The sequence below is a fragment of the Elaeis guineensis genome, chromosome 10 (assembly GCF_000442705.2).
Source record: "Elaeis guineensis isolate ETL-2024a chromosome 10, EG11, whole genome shotgun sequence".
NCBI lineage: Eukaryota > Viridiplantae > Streptophyta > Magnoliopsida > Arecales > Arecaceae > Elaeis > Elaeis guineensis.
Genome location: NC_026002.2, coordinates 17,177,855 through 17,193,669, shown reverse-complemented (window position 1 = coordinate 17,193,669; position 15,815 = coordinate 17,177,855). Strand labels below are relative to the sequence as shown.

The 15,815-nt window shown below is 37.0% G+C and overlaps 1 protein-coding gene across 2 annotated transcripts in view; it reads left to right on the top strand.

The window, feature by feature from the left end:
- The window catches only part of LOC105052941 (endoribonuclease Dicer homolog 4), a 74,326-nt gene that overhangs the window by 16,128 nt on the left and 42,383 nt on the right, over positions 1-15,815 (top strand). For both annotated transcript variants that reach the window (XM_010933926.4, XM_019853404.3), the window contains exons 4-8: positions 2,713-2,853; positions 2,933-3,005; positions 10,189-10,253; positions 10,369-10,512; positions 10,602-10,730. In XM_010933926.4, the coding sequence (XP_010932228.2) occupies positions 2,713-2,853; positions 2,933-3,005; positions 10,189-10,253; positions 10,369-10,512; positions 10,602-10,730 (552 nt within the window). The remainder of the gene's footprint in view (positions 1-2,712; positions 2,854-2,932; positions 3,006-10,188; positions 10,254-10,368; positions 10,513-10,601; positions 10,731-15,815) is intronic.

The following is a 15,815-nucleotide window of genomic DNA, read 5'->3' as shown; positions in this document are numbered from 1 at the left end:
AGGATCTACACCCTGGCCGGCGGCCTCTATGGCTGAAATAGTAGATCGGTAGTAAGGATTGACTGCTGCATTTGCTAGAATATGACTGAAATGAAACCATGATCCAATAGCTCACCACAAATCCTTCATCTTATCTTTTTTCAGCATACTGTCAATTCTCTGCTGCTGCTTTGAATCCTGAATGGTGGCTCCTGCTGGAATCTCTGGAGGACCTTTTCCTACTGTCAAAAGCTTCCAACAAAGAAGACATGCTGTGTCTGCTCCCTCTACCACTAGGTTCTCTGACTGAGGTAGTCTTTCTTAACTCGAATTCTCCTCCATTAGTCGCTGATCCAGATCCTGATTCGTAGGATGATGGTCCGAATCGCTCTCTGTACTGGGTCATCTCCTCTTGCCGGTACTGATCTGCCAAGCTCGTCTGAATGGCAGCCTCAATCTGTGCCTCCTCATCATCTGGAGCAGAAGCCTACTCTGACTTTCTAGAGTGATAAGAAGGTGGCTCTGCAGCTCGACGGTCTACTTCGATTTTTTTCTGCTTTGTCCTTTCCTTCGCTGCTTTCGAATCAGCAAAGTACTTTTTCATCAATTGTCGGACCTCTTGCGGATATTTCCGACATATGGATACATCAGGATAACCACCAGCCATGTGTTGCTTCAATCTAGTCACCCCTTCTCCCTTGAACTCTGTGTTGCACCATTTGCATCTCCAATGATGCCGAGCCGAGAGCATCTCGTCATAATCCCAACCGATATCACGCTCTGGATCTTTCATCTTACTCATTTCTGCAGGTATAACAAAATACTAATTATTTCGAATTAACTGCAATATAACACTAATTACATATATTTTTTATTTGATAATATTTTTTACTATTTAAATATTTACAAAAGGAGTTTGAAAAAAATCTTAAGTTAGATTCAAATATTTCAATTGTTTTGAATCATTTTAAACATTATTCTCAATTTTAAAACTAACTCTGATTTTTTATTTTTTTATTTTTTTAATAATTTTTATATAAATAAATATATACTATAAAATAGCTGATTAATTAAAGTGAACGAATGTCATGCTCTAAATTTTTTTTTTATAAATATATGCAAGTATAACAAAATACGATAGTTTAATCATTAATGATAATTAAAATAATTATATATAATTTTAAAATAATTTTAATAATTATTTTAAAACTTATAAATTTAAAATAAATATGTTATATGCTTCAAATAATATTTTTAAATTAACTAAAATATAACACTATTTTTATATATTTTTTATTTTATAATTATTTTTTTATTTAAATAATTAAAAAAAATATTTTTTAATTTTAAATATTTCAAAAAAATTTCGAGATTAGATTTAAGTAGCTCGAATCATTCTAAACATGATTCCCAAACTCTGATTTTTTTTCCTTAAATTTAATTTTTTATTAATTTTTAAATGAATAAATATATAAAAATATTTAAAAAATATATAAGTAACGAAAATTAATAATTTTGTACCACATATAATTAAATCATACCAAAATCATAAGATTTTGGCATGATTTTCTTTATTTTCATTTTACCTCATTTTTATCCTATTTCTAACAACAAAAATAAAAAAAAATATTTACTAACAAAATAACAGATTATCTTATCTCCGATCAAAGATCAGCTTCTTCTCAAATCACTCTTTCAATTTCATGAAATTTTGCTTTCTTTTCTAATTTTTTGGAGGTCTCAATGAAACCGTTGAGACCAAGGTTGCCCACGACCATGGGTGTTCTCTGAGAACTCTCAGAGAACACCGAAGGCCTGGTGCTTATTAAAGCACCAGATCCTCCCCTCCCATGTGAAGTGGGCCACGTCCATTTCTCTCCCCCCTCCCTCCTCCAACCACGTGAAAAGGCCCCCACCTTCCCCCCCTCCCCCGTGTGAAATGGTCCTCCGGGCGGTATGGTTCGGTTCATCCCGAACCGGTGACGAACCGAGCTATACCGCCCGGTTCCGGGCGGTATGGGCCCGAACCGCACCAAATCGGGCGGTTCGGTGCGGTTCGTGGTCGTTTTCCGAAAAACAGGCCCAAATCGGACTGGTAAGGGACCGGTCCGGCTCGGTACGTCCCGTACCGGGCGGTTCGGCCTGGTACGGCAAACCCTGGCAGAGACTTTAAATTTTCTTTGATTTGCCTTGCAACAGAAAATCCGATGTACTAACACACACATCGAAAAGAATGAATTAGAAAGGTCTTCGTGTGAATCGCAATCACGCCAATCTTTTTCAATAAAGAATTTTGAATTTTAAGTATTAATGTCTTGGTTATTGGAACCCAACCAACCTAACGATCTATTAATTACATTATCGTAAGTACAACCATTAAGTTCCCAACCATTTGGGATCAGCTTTGTGGATCCTTATTTGTGAACAATTTTTATTTAGGGCAACTTTTGAAACCTAATATCTATTGATTGTGGAAAGTTATAGAACTTATTTATTATTGTTTATTTTTTGAGTGGGAGGAAAATTATTTGGGTAGTTTGATGATTTGATGTGTTACAAATAGAAATCACTGATTATGATATGATTGTGTTTTCAGTGTAATATAGTCCAATACCTTTTCCAATATGGACCCCATCCTCCCCATCCTCTCTGTACACAAAAAAATAAGAAAAGATTATAGTTTGGTGTGACCATTTTGTGGTAACTGACATATTTATTCTTTCTTCACTACAGGTGCTTGTTATGACCCCACAAATATTGCTACACAATTTGCGACATTGTTTCATCAAGATGGACGCAATTGCACTTTTAATTTTTGATGAGTGTCATCATGCACAAGCAAAAAAAAGGCATCCATATGCACAAATAATGAAGGTGTTTGCACTACTAATGGACAACTATTTTATGCACCAGTATATCTAGATTTTAACATTTTCCTTTGATTGTTCTCTAGGAGTTCTACAAGACTGATGCTATCAAATCTCCTCGTATTTTTGGCATGACTGCTTCTCCAATCATTGGAAAAGGTAATTGGACTATGCATGCATGTCTCAGTCGTTGATGTTTCTTTTTCTTTGTTTTAATATTTTTATCTGTGCATTTCACTGTTAGTTATCAGTAAGGTCTTTTACTAGTGTATATGAAGGGAATGAAATCATTTTTCTGATATATTGTTATCATTCACAAACCAATCTTTTATATTCTAGTTTATAATTATGATGTTGAGGTGCAATTTACAGTTGTTATGTTTAGAGCCTGCAAATTTAGTGTTAAAAAATTTTGCCTAAACAGGCCATCTATGATTCAGCAGTTCTACCTTGAGGGTCAGGTTCCAATTTCACAAGCTTTTTGCAAGCAACACAGTTTTAAGGATAAAGAGAGTTCTCTACTATGGCAATCAGTTTTTTCAGAATATTACAATCATTTGGAAAGTTGGAAGATTCAGACAGAGAGATTTCCTTAAGATTGACTTAACCTGCAGATCTGATCACTTTGATATTTTCGTTCAATTTTGTGGACTGAATTAGAGTCTGAAGACTTTTGAGAACTTTTCTGTGCCTGACCTCCTACTTGAAGTTAACCTTTGTAATTTGGTGTTCAATTTCTAATCTAGCTAACTTTGGCAGTAAAGGGAGGTGCTGATATAGTTGGAACATGATTGGAAGTTTCAGCAAACTTCAAAAGCAAATGTTTTGCTTTCATCTAGATTTTATAAGTTTCAAGAAGTTTTTTGTAAGTTTTGTAATTTGTATTGCAGTGTAACTTTAAAAAAAGTGTAAATTTTGATATAGTTTAGACCTATGCCAGAGCTTAAATCTCATAACCATAATGATCATCATGTGTTCAATTTTCGTCGAATAATAAAATGATATATAGCCAAGGATTTAGGTCCTAACGATACGTCCCGCGGGATGCCGGGATGGGATACCATCTCATGTGTCAGGACAGGGCTGTTCCACTCGTGTCTCAGCATTCCGATCGAGACGTTTTGGGATATTGCTTGTCCCATGTGTCAGGACGGGACAGGATAATGATGCGTCTTATTCCATGGGAAAATCGAGATGGTTCCATCCCACGAGATTTAAAATCTTGTATATAGCACTTATATTTTCTTCAAAAAAAGGATATTGTAGTGATCTGAAATATGATTTTTGAAATTTTAAATTATTATTCTTTAGGTGCCTTTGAATTAAGCTAAACACTATAGACTCGTTTGGTTCTTGGGAAAAAAATTCACTCACTGGAATGTTTTTCTTGGAAAGCTGATTCTTTAGAATATGATGCATGGGAAAGTGATTTTGGCATGTTAACTTTCCCATATTTTGTTGACCATGAAAAAGTGGCATATTCCGGAGTGCCTTATGTTTGGTGGAGCATCTATTTTATTGGAAAAACTGTGTAAAATACCTATTATTTCCTTAATAAAGGAAAGGACCTTACATTCTATTCATGGCTTTAAGGGCACTTTTGAAAAAAAAAGATCCTAATTCTCTTCCCCAGGGGAAGCCAGAAACGCATGTCCCACATGGGTTTTTTCCCTATGAAACACAGAAAGCTTATTTCCATGTGAATGCCGCTTTCCAATCTCTCTCTTTTGAAAAATCCAGTCAAACAAGAGGGGTTCCTTCATTTTCCTGTGGACCACACTTGCCCCCCCTCTTGTTCCCATAAACCAAATGAGTCCTATATGCCCAAGAGGCTGGATGTGACATGGCAAACTTTTGTACAATGCCTAAAGTTCTCAAAACTAGGGCTGGAACTTCTGGATTTGCTGAAAGTAGTGAATTTGAAGGTCACTAAATTTGGAACATTGTTTTGTTCCTTGATTCAGAAGATTAATTGGTGGAAGAGATGTGTAGGTTATCACAGCAATTTAAGATATTGATGAAGAGTGTCGCAGAAATTGTTGGACTTGGAATTAGTCGACAATGAGAGAACATGGTAAGGTTACCAGGACGGATAAATAATCCTAAGCTTTTCTGTCTTTATGGATGTAGTGCTGCTTAGAAACTTGCCAATAGCTGAGGTGCATTGAGGCATGCTTGAATCGCAGTCGTTACAGAGCATCCAACATGATTCTTTCATACTGTGTGACATCACATAGAAAACTTATGCAGACACTTATCCATGTGCATGGTCATCACATTTGCATGAGAATTAATATTCTTGTGAATATTTTTGACTTCTTTGCATTTAAAAAGCAAACCATAAATTTGAAAGGTAAAAAAACTATGAAACCCATTCTTAGAATAAACATGTGTTGTGAATCTGCAGGAGCAAATCGTTTAATAAGCTAGCGTTACATCATGTAATGGGAAAAAAGGAAAAGAAGCAAGGGCAGTCCTTGTGGCTGGTAATGGATCAGTTATTGGTTCAAATAGTCATATAATAGATTATATCCATAGTCTGTGGTCATATCCATTTCTATTTGGTGAATACATATATCTATGAGACTGCCAAAATATATTCATAGTTCTTCTAAATTAACGTTGATATGGACTGGAATTTTGTTTTTTTGGAACATAAAAAGATGGGAGTCAACTGTGGTTTCTATATTCTCTGCAAGCAAAATAATTGTTATAAAATCAAATATTCACAATATCCATATGTATTTCAAACATGCACAAATGTGTTAAATAAAAACATAAATATAACAATAAATGAGTAAATCCAATAGAAATCTCAGTCTTTGAAACTAGAAGTAAAACAAAAATATACCATTAAGATATTTTGTGTAGCTCAATATAAATATGTATTTAGTTATCTATAGGATTCAATTATAATACTAATACGGTGTAAAGCGAGGACTTTAGATGCCTGTAACAAAACTCATCATTGAGGATTAAAAATTGCAAACCTAGACTTTTTGACGTGATCTACAAGATTTAAAATGTTATGCAGAAAATCCCAAATCACATGTTTTAGAGACTGGTTGGTAATGCATCAAGTCATCTCAAGTCAATGTGCATTATCCTGCCTTTGTAACTATATAAGAGAGCTTTTGATTCATAGGCAAGAGGCCTTTGATATCTTTTGTACATAGGCACTCTATGCCTTGCAGATCACATACAACAAATTAGATTTGGATTTCCCAATTTTCAACATTGAAAATTTTCCTTTCAAGCCTATGTCCCATTTTGTTTTCATATCTGAATAATACATTATTATCTGTCTGTATTTGATATCAGGAAAATGTTAGTCTAGTTGCTTGGCTTCTCATCCCTAAGGGCTTGCCTTCCACATGGAGTATGGTTCAAACTTGAGCATTTCTCAAAAAAACTATCAGGAAAATACATTAAAAGTCAAATTTAGCCAGGTCTATGTAGATGTGCGCATCCATATCTAAGAAGCGGATATGGTCAACTGATATCTAATCTATTTTTGGCCCCAAAGCTATATATTGAATACTAAATGGTTGTTAAGAAGCACAAAAGGTTGTGATATACTTTCATGTGGAATATTGTTTAAATGGTCTTAGAAGCATGAGATATAACAAGTGCTATCATAAATCATTTTAATTAAATGTCAGTCATTAGGATGGTCTGGGTCCAAATGATGCAACTAGTAATAAATGGAATGTTGTGTATTGGTTATGGTTCGCCAAACTAGCCCAAAATGGGCTATTCAGGGCATGCCAAACTATATCCGCAGCTAATCGGTACAATTTGGGAGTTCGATTCGGAACGCCAGCGAAAACGAAGCGAAGGAGAAGGAAAGAGAGGAAGAGAGAGAGGAGAGGGAAGGAGAGGGGAAGGCCTATGGTGGCTCACTGAGGCCGTCGGCCGTCGAGACTCCGGGTCTTTATGGCCTTCCACGAGAGAAAGTGAGAAACTGAGAAGAGAGAGATAGAGAGAGAGGGGAAGGGAGGGGAGGCCGTCGGAGGGCTGTCGGACGGCCCAATACTCTCTGCAGTGGAGGATCGTGGAGGACCCCAGCGGCCCTTCGGTGGTCTCCGTGTCGCCGTTCCCTCCCTCCTCTCCTCTCCCTTCCCCTCTCTCTATCTCACTCTCTTCTCATTTTTTCTCGTGGATGATTGGGGAGACCTCGATGGTGCTCCGGCAGCCTCTACAGCTCTCCGATGGCTACTACAGGTGTCGTCGCCGGCCTCCTATTCCTTCCCTCTCTCTCTCTCCCTCCCTCCCCCCCTCTCTCTTTTCCTTCTCGATTCATCTTCTATTTTTGTATCACTTCGGGCCTGGTACGGTTCGGTATGGGAGCATACCGACTCGTACCGCTAGTTGACTGGGATGGTGCCCGATTTCGAGTCGGTGATCCTTATTTCTTGGTACGGGTATTTGCTAAATTATTGAATTTTCTTGATGAGTAACTTCATCATCAATAACTTGCAGTGTTTTAAAAGGCAATTGCGGTATTCAGACAGTCAAGGAACTGCATAATGCATGAGCTGCCTATGCAGGTTGTGTATTTTCACTATATAAAATTTAATAGAATATTTTGAGTACAAAAAGAAACAATAATAACAATAGTCTATATTTCTTGGATAATTGATATAAAAAATAACAATAGTAATAGCTAACCATTGGTGCTTATTATTCGATACTTTATACTAATATTGGTCGTCATAACTTAATTGAAACCGACATCTGCCATAAGCATTGGTTTGAAGTTTGAACATGTTTCATCCGGATAGGCCCACATAAGTAGGACACATATTTGGCCCTATGATGTTAAGCGGGTTGCATGTGCAGTCATACAATGATAATTAAGCCACACATGTGGCCGTGTATTGCTTGGTAGGATGACTTTTTGGTCCGTATAAATGCTGTTTTTCAAGGGACTAAGTATGCACCCTTGTGCACCATATTTTATTGCTTTGCTTAATGATCTCACTTTGTCCCCCTTCAACAAAGTCACATATAAAATTAGTTTAAATATAATAGGCTGTACTGATACTTAAGGCGTCAAAAAAATGGATGTTGAACAATTAGATTTTGAGGTGCATATCTTACTGGAATAAACTGAAAACATGGCACATGCTGGATGCCCTAGGTGTTGACACATGATGATGGTGCTATCATGGCATGATGTTAAGAACTTCCTGCAAATATTACAGTGCCCATTCATAGCATGCAGTCCTTATGATACATATTGCGCTGGTTGCTTATTGGCACTAAATATAATTTCTGTTTAATGTGATCAGGCTATATATGTGTTTCTCTTGTACTGATTGATTTGGATTTTAGAATGATAAATTGGTACATACTTGTACTGCAGTTTCCCATTTAGAACCTATATCTGACCATCCTAACATTGTTTTGTTTCCTCTTGCCATGTAGGCAGCTTCTTTAATGTTTTTTCATCATGCTTGACTTGAATGATGAGATTGATTCATAATTTAGCATTGACAATCCAAATTCTTCATCGTGTTTGAGGATGAAAGACAGTATAGCCTTTTGTTTATGAATGTATTCTTAGAGCTACAATACACGTTTCTGCATCACTGAAATATTCAGATACACATGATTGTTGGTTCCTGGTTATCTTATTGTAATTGTCCATTTTAATGGTCAGCTTGACTTGAAACAAGCTATTCTTAACACTCTTTAGGTGTCATTTTTTTTCTCTTCCCCTGAAGGAAAATGAAAGGAAAAAAATGAATGGAGAGAGATAAATCTGATGCAAGGTCCTTCGTGAATCACCATAAGAGCATTGATCTGATGCCACGACGAGAATAAGGTTTTCCTAGTTATAGGTGTTAGTTTCCAAGATAGTACAAAACTAAATGAGAGAAAGGAGGGTAAAAGGAGCCAGAAAATGAGAAGTGTAAAACATAAGGACGATCCTATGTACCAACTGATTCATGTTTTTTTTTTTTTTTTTGCATCTTAGATGAGTATAAGATTTTAAATCCCGTGGGACAGGGCTGTCTCGATTTTCTTATAGAATGGGACGCGTCGCCGTCCTGTCCTGTTCCAACACTTGGGACAGAAGATGTCCCGATTGGCATGCTGGCGCGACGGCCTGTTCCAACATATGGGATGGTACCCCATATGTGGACAAATACCCTCCTTGGCTTCCTTAAGACTTGTTTTTCTCATTTAGATAGCTTGGCCAAATTTGTATTTGGATTTTGTTAATATTTCATGTAAATTCCCAAGAATATAGATGTTAGGCCATTTATGCTTGTATAAATCAAAGTGTTTGACAATAAAGAAAGCACACATACGTGGGATGAACCAAGTGGAGATTAAAATGTTGAGTAGGTGCATGGTAAATTTGGGATGGCCAAGGGCAGGAACAGGAAGCTTAAGAATCTCATCAATTGGGTGTTCTTATTGTTTTGTGTAAATTGCTTGAGAGTATGAATGTAAGGCAGGGTATGCCATATAAATCACAATGCTTGGCAATAAAGGAAGTGGACATGCAAGGGTTGAGCAAAGTTCAGAATAAAATATTGAGGTAGATGCGTGATAAATTTGGAATACCTTGGTTAATAGTGAGGAGATTAAAGGAAAGCCTTACAAATCCTACCAAATAGAGGGTAAACTTCAGATGGTTTGATCTGTTTGACCAATCATTGAGAAGGCACCGAATAGGAGAGGGATGTAGTTGCAAGTTAAAGCAAAAGGGTGGAGGTCCAGGCCTAAGATCACAAGAATGGATGTGGTGTGTAGTGATATGAAGAGGCTTCTTTTTTCATGGACTTTACCACTGGTATAAGTGAATGAATCTGCTTTTGGGGCCCTCATGTTTTGAGTGGTTCTTTGTACCTGATGACATCTTAACAGGACTAGGGTTTTGTTGCTTATGTTGTTATTCAAGTTACGGGATATGAGAAGAAGAGAACTACAATTTTTTCTTTGTTACTTGTGGTCATCTACAGTTTCTCTCTATTTTTTCTAGAAAAGTTTTATATTATACTTTTCCAAAATTCTTTTTTTGTCGGGAAGAATTCTGAAAATGAATTCATATCTGAAGCTCAAATTGAAAGCATTGTCAAATTGTTTGGTCTTACATGTTGTTATTGTGTAATTTTCCACTTACCACTAATCAATGTGTGATAGGAGAAGGTTTGAATGCTGACTACTAATGAAGATTGTGTCTCATCCAGAACAATTTACTTTTACCAGCTACCTATCTCCATTTTTTTCTTTTGTCCTCCCTAAAATGGAAGTGGTTGTTATGATCTAAATATATGAGCCTTTTTAGATGTCTTCTCTTGCATTTAAGCATCTAAGCAATTTCCAGGTGGGTCCAGTCAATTGAACTATACCAAATGCATCAACAGTCTTGAAACATTACTTGATGCCAAGGTATGTTTAGATTACCACCATAAATTGAGATAGGATTTCCACGAAGTTGTCTTTGCTTATTTCTTTCTTTCTTTCATCTGATAGTAGTTTGCCATTTTCTCCCATGATTTTATAGGTGTGCTCTGTTGACGATACTCTAGAACTTCAAAAAGTAGTTTCTTCTCCGAATATAAAGGTTTGCTTCTACGATACCGCTGATCATAGTGCTTCGAGCCTTATAGGAACTTCCAGGAAAAAGCTTGAGGAGATAAAACTCCAGGTTAATTTTTAAATATGCATGTTCATGAAGTAATTTCTTTTTGTTCAAAGTAGGCTTCCCTTATTTTTATATCTTTGTCTTGTGAGTAGTGTATCTCGATGATAAGGGAGAAGGTACATGATCTCAACAATCTCCAGAAGAGTATAAAGGGTCTGTCCAGGTTGCATGATAATTTGGTTTTCTGTTTGGAAAACATTGGTTTTTGTGGGGCAAGACAAGTGAGTTTATTTATTTATTCTCAATACTGCCTTTCTACTTTTTACAACTTGTAGTACAATGTAGTTTCTTTTATACTTTTAAAATTCATGTCTTTTCATGTTCACTTTTTATGTATCGGAGATGATTCTGTATGGTGGTCCAATGTGTTTATATTTGTGAATTGTGGTATTCTCATGGGTTATCAAACTTAAGTTATCAAAATTGTCACATTGCTATACCATACACTTCTGGTTTTAGAGTACAACTCCATCATTTTGGGTTTTGACTTTGAGATTCAAAGCCTTATTTTGAATGAGACAACTACCTACCACCTGTTTCTAGTAGGATCATGATAATTCTTACTCTGCCACCATGCCCTTTCACGAGTCACCTTGTGATATTTTTAATTACCTTATTTTGTTGGATGGATTTCAAAAAACAAATGATCGGTTTTTCAATTATTTGTTTGACAAAGAAGTGCATCCTTGGTCTTCAATTAACCATTGGCCCTTGGAGAATCAAACATTCCTTTTGGGCAGCCATAGATTCTGTCTTGAGGGGTGTTCTTTATTCTTCGATGTCTAGAGCAAGGTTCGACGTTTGGTACCAGACCCTATACTAGTATCATACTGATACGGTGTCAGTATGCCTAAACGGTGGTCAGTTTAGCATATCAAGACTCAGGACACCTCTTTATTGAGTCTTAGTTTAGGATCGACCAAGGATTTAGGTCCCAGCGGGACGTTCTACAGGACATCTGGACGGGATATCATTCCATGTGTTGAGATAGGGTTGTCCTGCTAGCATCCCGATCGGGACTTCTTGAGACATTTCCAATCTCAAATGTCAGGGTAGGGTCAGGCAGCGGCGCGTCCCGTTTCATAAGAAACTAGGATAGCCCTGTCCCAAGAGATTTAAAATCTCGATACTGATATAGTACGGTACACCCGATGCACAGTGGTATGTATCAGTAGAGTGAACCTTGGCCTAGACTATTAAGATTGTAGTTTCTAGGATTTAATATCAGTATTATTTTCACCTTCTTTGCTTTTTTACACATTCTAAGTCTGTTTGCTCGTGTAGATGATCCTTGCTCTAATGCATGTTAAAATTGTAACATATGACAATCAATGTATGATGATGGACATGCATGTTCTTGTTGCATAGTTTTTTATGGTATAGTTTTTTTCTATGGAGAATAGTGCATGTATAATTCGTACTTGTGATGAGATATGCAACCATTATGCATGTCTTATTTCCTTAGTAACAGAATCTTCTACTTAGGATGGTGCATCTACTTCAGGATCTCCTTGGAAACTTGTCCATACGCATACTTATTAAAAAAATTTTAAGATACCCAATTTCCTCCCCCATACTCGAGTTTTTTCTCGCACTTGCACCCCCTTCTGGTGACTAAGGTTATTTCATCTCCAACATGTAAAAGGAAAGAAAGTATCTGAAGTAATTGGCAGTTAGTTGTGATTGATATTGGTTTATGTATGCATGTTAACAACACCTAGCATGAAGAGTGAAGACCATAACATTTGAAATCTTGGTTGAGTCTTGAGTTTCTCAACTTGTCATGATCATGGTAACACACATGAATAAAAATGTTTAGAGAATGGAAATGATGAATTTTAACATCGCTATGAATCTTAGATTAATTAATTCAAGTCTATTTCTTTGCATTTTTGCCGAGCTTAATAATTTAATCTTTATATTTTCGTTCAAGTAATTATGACTGTTGATCACTGTCGTAGGCAGTCAAGAATAAAAATCAACTCAAACTATATAGATAGCGTGAGTCGGAATCGTTTCGTCGGAAATCTAGGGCAATTGCTTTTTTTTATGAAGTAATAAAAGAGAATTGATTGTAGAAGGATTAAAGAGAAATAACATAGCAAGAATTAAATTGCAAGTATAAATTAATTTGTGAAAGAAAATAAGTCAGAAAGATAATCCAGAAATTTCGAATCCACCATGCAAATTAGATTTAATTTTTTCTTTTTTTATGTTGCAATATTAATTCTTGTGATTAGGATATTAGTATATCTTATTTCTAAGGGGTACGGACTGTATCAGTAGATCACAGCTCATCCTATTGAAGTATAAACTATCTAAATCTAATTATAAGATATAGAATTTAATCGAACATATCACGATCTATCTCTTCTGGGCACGTACCATGTCCAGGGATCACGGTACGTCTGTAGAGGATATAGGCCGTGTAGGCTAGATCAATATCTGAGAAAAATAAAAAGATATGAAATAAAAGCATAATTTTATTATATGAAAATTAAATACAAGAAAAAAAATAAAAATTCATTTACAGGTTTCATCATCTTCCTAGGTTGAAAGGATATAGCCGTGCATCAAGACCTGCAATGCTTCCTCCATATTTTTTTTCTAAACAAGAGCCTAAGAAAATAAAATAAAATAAAATTTGTTGCCGTCGCTGCTGCTCTGTTTTCCTCTGCTAATTGCTTCTTTGTTCTGTGTTCGCAGTCACCTTTTTATAGCTGAAATCGGGGTTGAAATCGAGTGAAAAACGGACTCCTATTCATGTTCAAACAGGTGAAACCACGCCCGTTGTCCGATCCCGATCAAACGACCAAAATCCAGTCTCAAAATGTCCTAAATCAAGTTGGCTGCGTTTCTGACCATCGAATCCTTCCCCAGATTGAATGAGAACCGTTAGATCGCGCAACAAAGACTCTCCCAGACTTTGTTCTTCTGTCAGCAACGATTCCAGCCGTTGGATCATGCAAAGCTTGCTTCCAAACCGTTGGATCGTGCTATCTCAGTGGGTCGCTATCGCTTGACATGGTAAAGAGTATTTTCAGCCGTTCGATTGCGTGTTCAGATTGCTGCCAACCGTCCGATGGCGCACAGAAGCCGCCCCGCCCGATGGATCGCGACAGATCGCAGTAAAAATTTCGTGGACCGCACCCCATCGCCTGTGGATCGGTTGGTCGGTCCATCGTGCACCAGCCGGTTAATTGGATCAGATTGGGTTCGATTTTGGCTTGATTTTGGGTTGATTTTGAGCCCAATTTGGCTTGGATTTTGAGCTTCCTTTGGGTCTCGATTCAAGTTCTATTTTAAGTCTGATTTGCTTTAAATTTGAGTTTTTCTAACCCTCGAATCGAGCTCTTTACCTGGACAATTATCTTTCCTGCAAAAGATCAATAGAAGCATCAATTCTTATTGAATAAAGATAAATTAATTAATAAATTGATGCTTTTATTAACATGTTTATGCTACTTATCACACCCTCAATTTGAATTTTGCTCGTCCTCGAGTAAAAAATTTAGTTTTAAGCAGGATTTTTCGTACCGTGCTGAATCGATCGGTACATCCTGTATCATATCGGACCGATGGAGAACCGGCACGGTTTAATCGGTAAATTCAATACACTGATGGTACGGGAGGGAAAGAGAGGGAAAGTGAGAAAGAGAGAGAGGAGGAAAGGGAGGGAGGTGGGAGCCACCGGAGGCCGACGGTGGCCAGCTGCGGTCGTCGGAGGGCTTTTGAGCCCCGTATTGCTCGATTGAGCTTTCAAGAGAGCGAGAAAGAGAGAGAAAGGGCACTTGGGGGGCGACCTATCGGACGGACGACGCCTTCGTCGCGAGGCCCCCGGTGGCCGGCGAGCCGACGTCGACGACTTGAGGGCGGTCGAGCGGACGGAGCCCCTCTGCGGCTCTGCCCCCTTCTTTTTCGAAACAGGTCGTCGTCTGTTTTTTTTTTTTGGTTTTAAATTGATGAAATCGGCAATCCAGTTGCCGACTTCAGAATTTTTTTTAAAAAAAAATCAAAAATAGTGAAACCGGCAAACTATTTATTGGCTTCACTTAAAATCAATTTTTTTAAAAAAATTATGAAACAGGGGCGGCGCCGCGCTTGTGGACTGCGCCCTCCGACGGCCACTGCGGCCAGCTGGAGGCCGTCCGGCAGCCTCGCTGGCTCCTTCCCCTCCCTCTTTTTCTTTCTTCCTCTCTCTATTTCTCTCTCTCCTTTTCTTCTGGTTCGGGTCTGCTTGCCTTCATCGGTTCGCTTCGATTTGGTATGGTACAAAATCATACCGAATTGTACCATCGGTTAGTCGATACGGCCGGCGGTATCGGCTCAAAAAATTTTGGTTCTAAGTACCATTTAGCTTAGGGTTTCGAGTTTCATCAGGCAAGTTAAAAAAAGGCTATTGATGTTCAGTAGAGCATGAGTGAGGTATGTCATTGGGGTATTAGTACTAATTAATATAGAAATTAAGCCAAAAATATTAAATTTTTTCTAAACTTTTTCTAAATTATCCATGCTTTTATCTCTAAATCATCTACTTTCATATGGACAAGTGTAGTATTACTTTCATTTTTCATTTATTGATTTTTTTTAATTTTTTTAATGTTGTACTGTTATTGAGTTTCTTAACCTCTTAAGCTTTCTGTTTGACCCATGTAGTAAGTTTTCAGCCAATGACTCTCGTTGGCTTTAGGGCATTAGATATAAAATATCCCTCGGGCTTACTTGTTCGAATCAAACAGACTACGAGTTAAGACTAGCTTTATAACAAAATTTCTTTGCCCTTCACATCTTTTGATATGAAATTCAATTCTTAGGCAAAGATGTCCGATTACTCAATATAAAGTTCTTGAATTTTTTTTTTATATGAAGAATTGCATAGTTATCCTATACAAGTCCATAGGAAGTAAACTTTTCTTTGACGTTGGTAGGAGAAAATCAGAAATGCTCAAAAAAAAGAAAAAAATTTATTACTATTTTAAACTTAAGTATTCATTGAATTTTCTTAACACTTGATCTCTCGATATCTCACAAACTCTCTAATCCGTGCATCAATTTTTTTCAAAAAAAATGCTTGGGTTCACTCAAATCTATAACCTAATCTGGTACCTAAATGCTAAATACTAACTTATTCGAGGACTTTAATTTTTTTTATTAACCTCACCCCTCAATTTAATTTTCATTGTCAATGGAGTAAGGAAAATAAAATAGAGACGCAAATAAAACAAAGAGAGATACCATCTGGATTAATTATACTCGTTCATTGACAGGTGCTTCCATACAGAGCGTTCCATTATGCCTAACAAAAC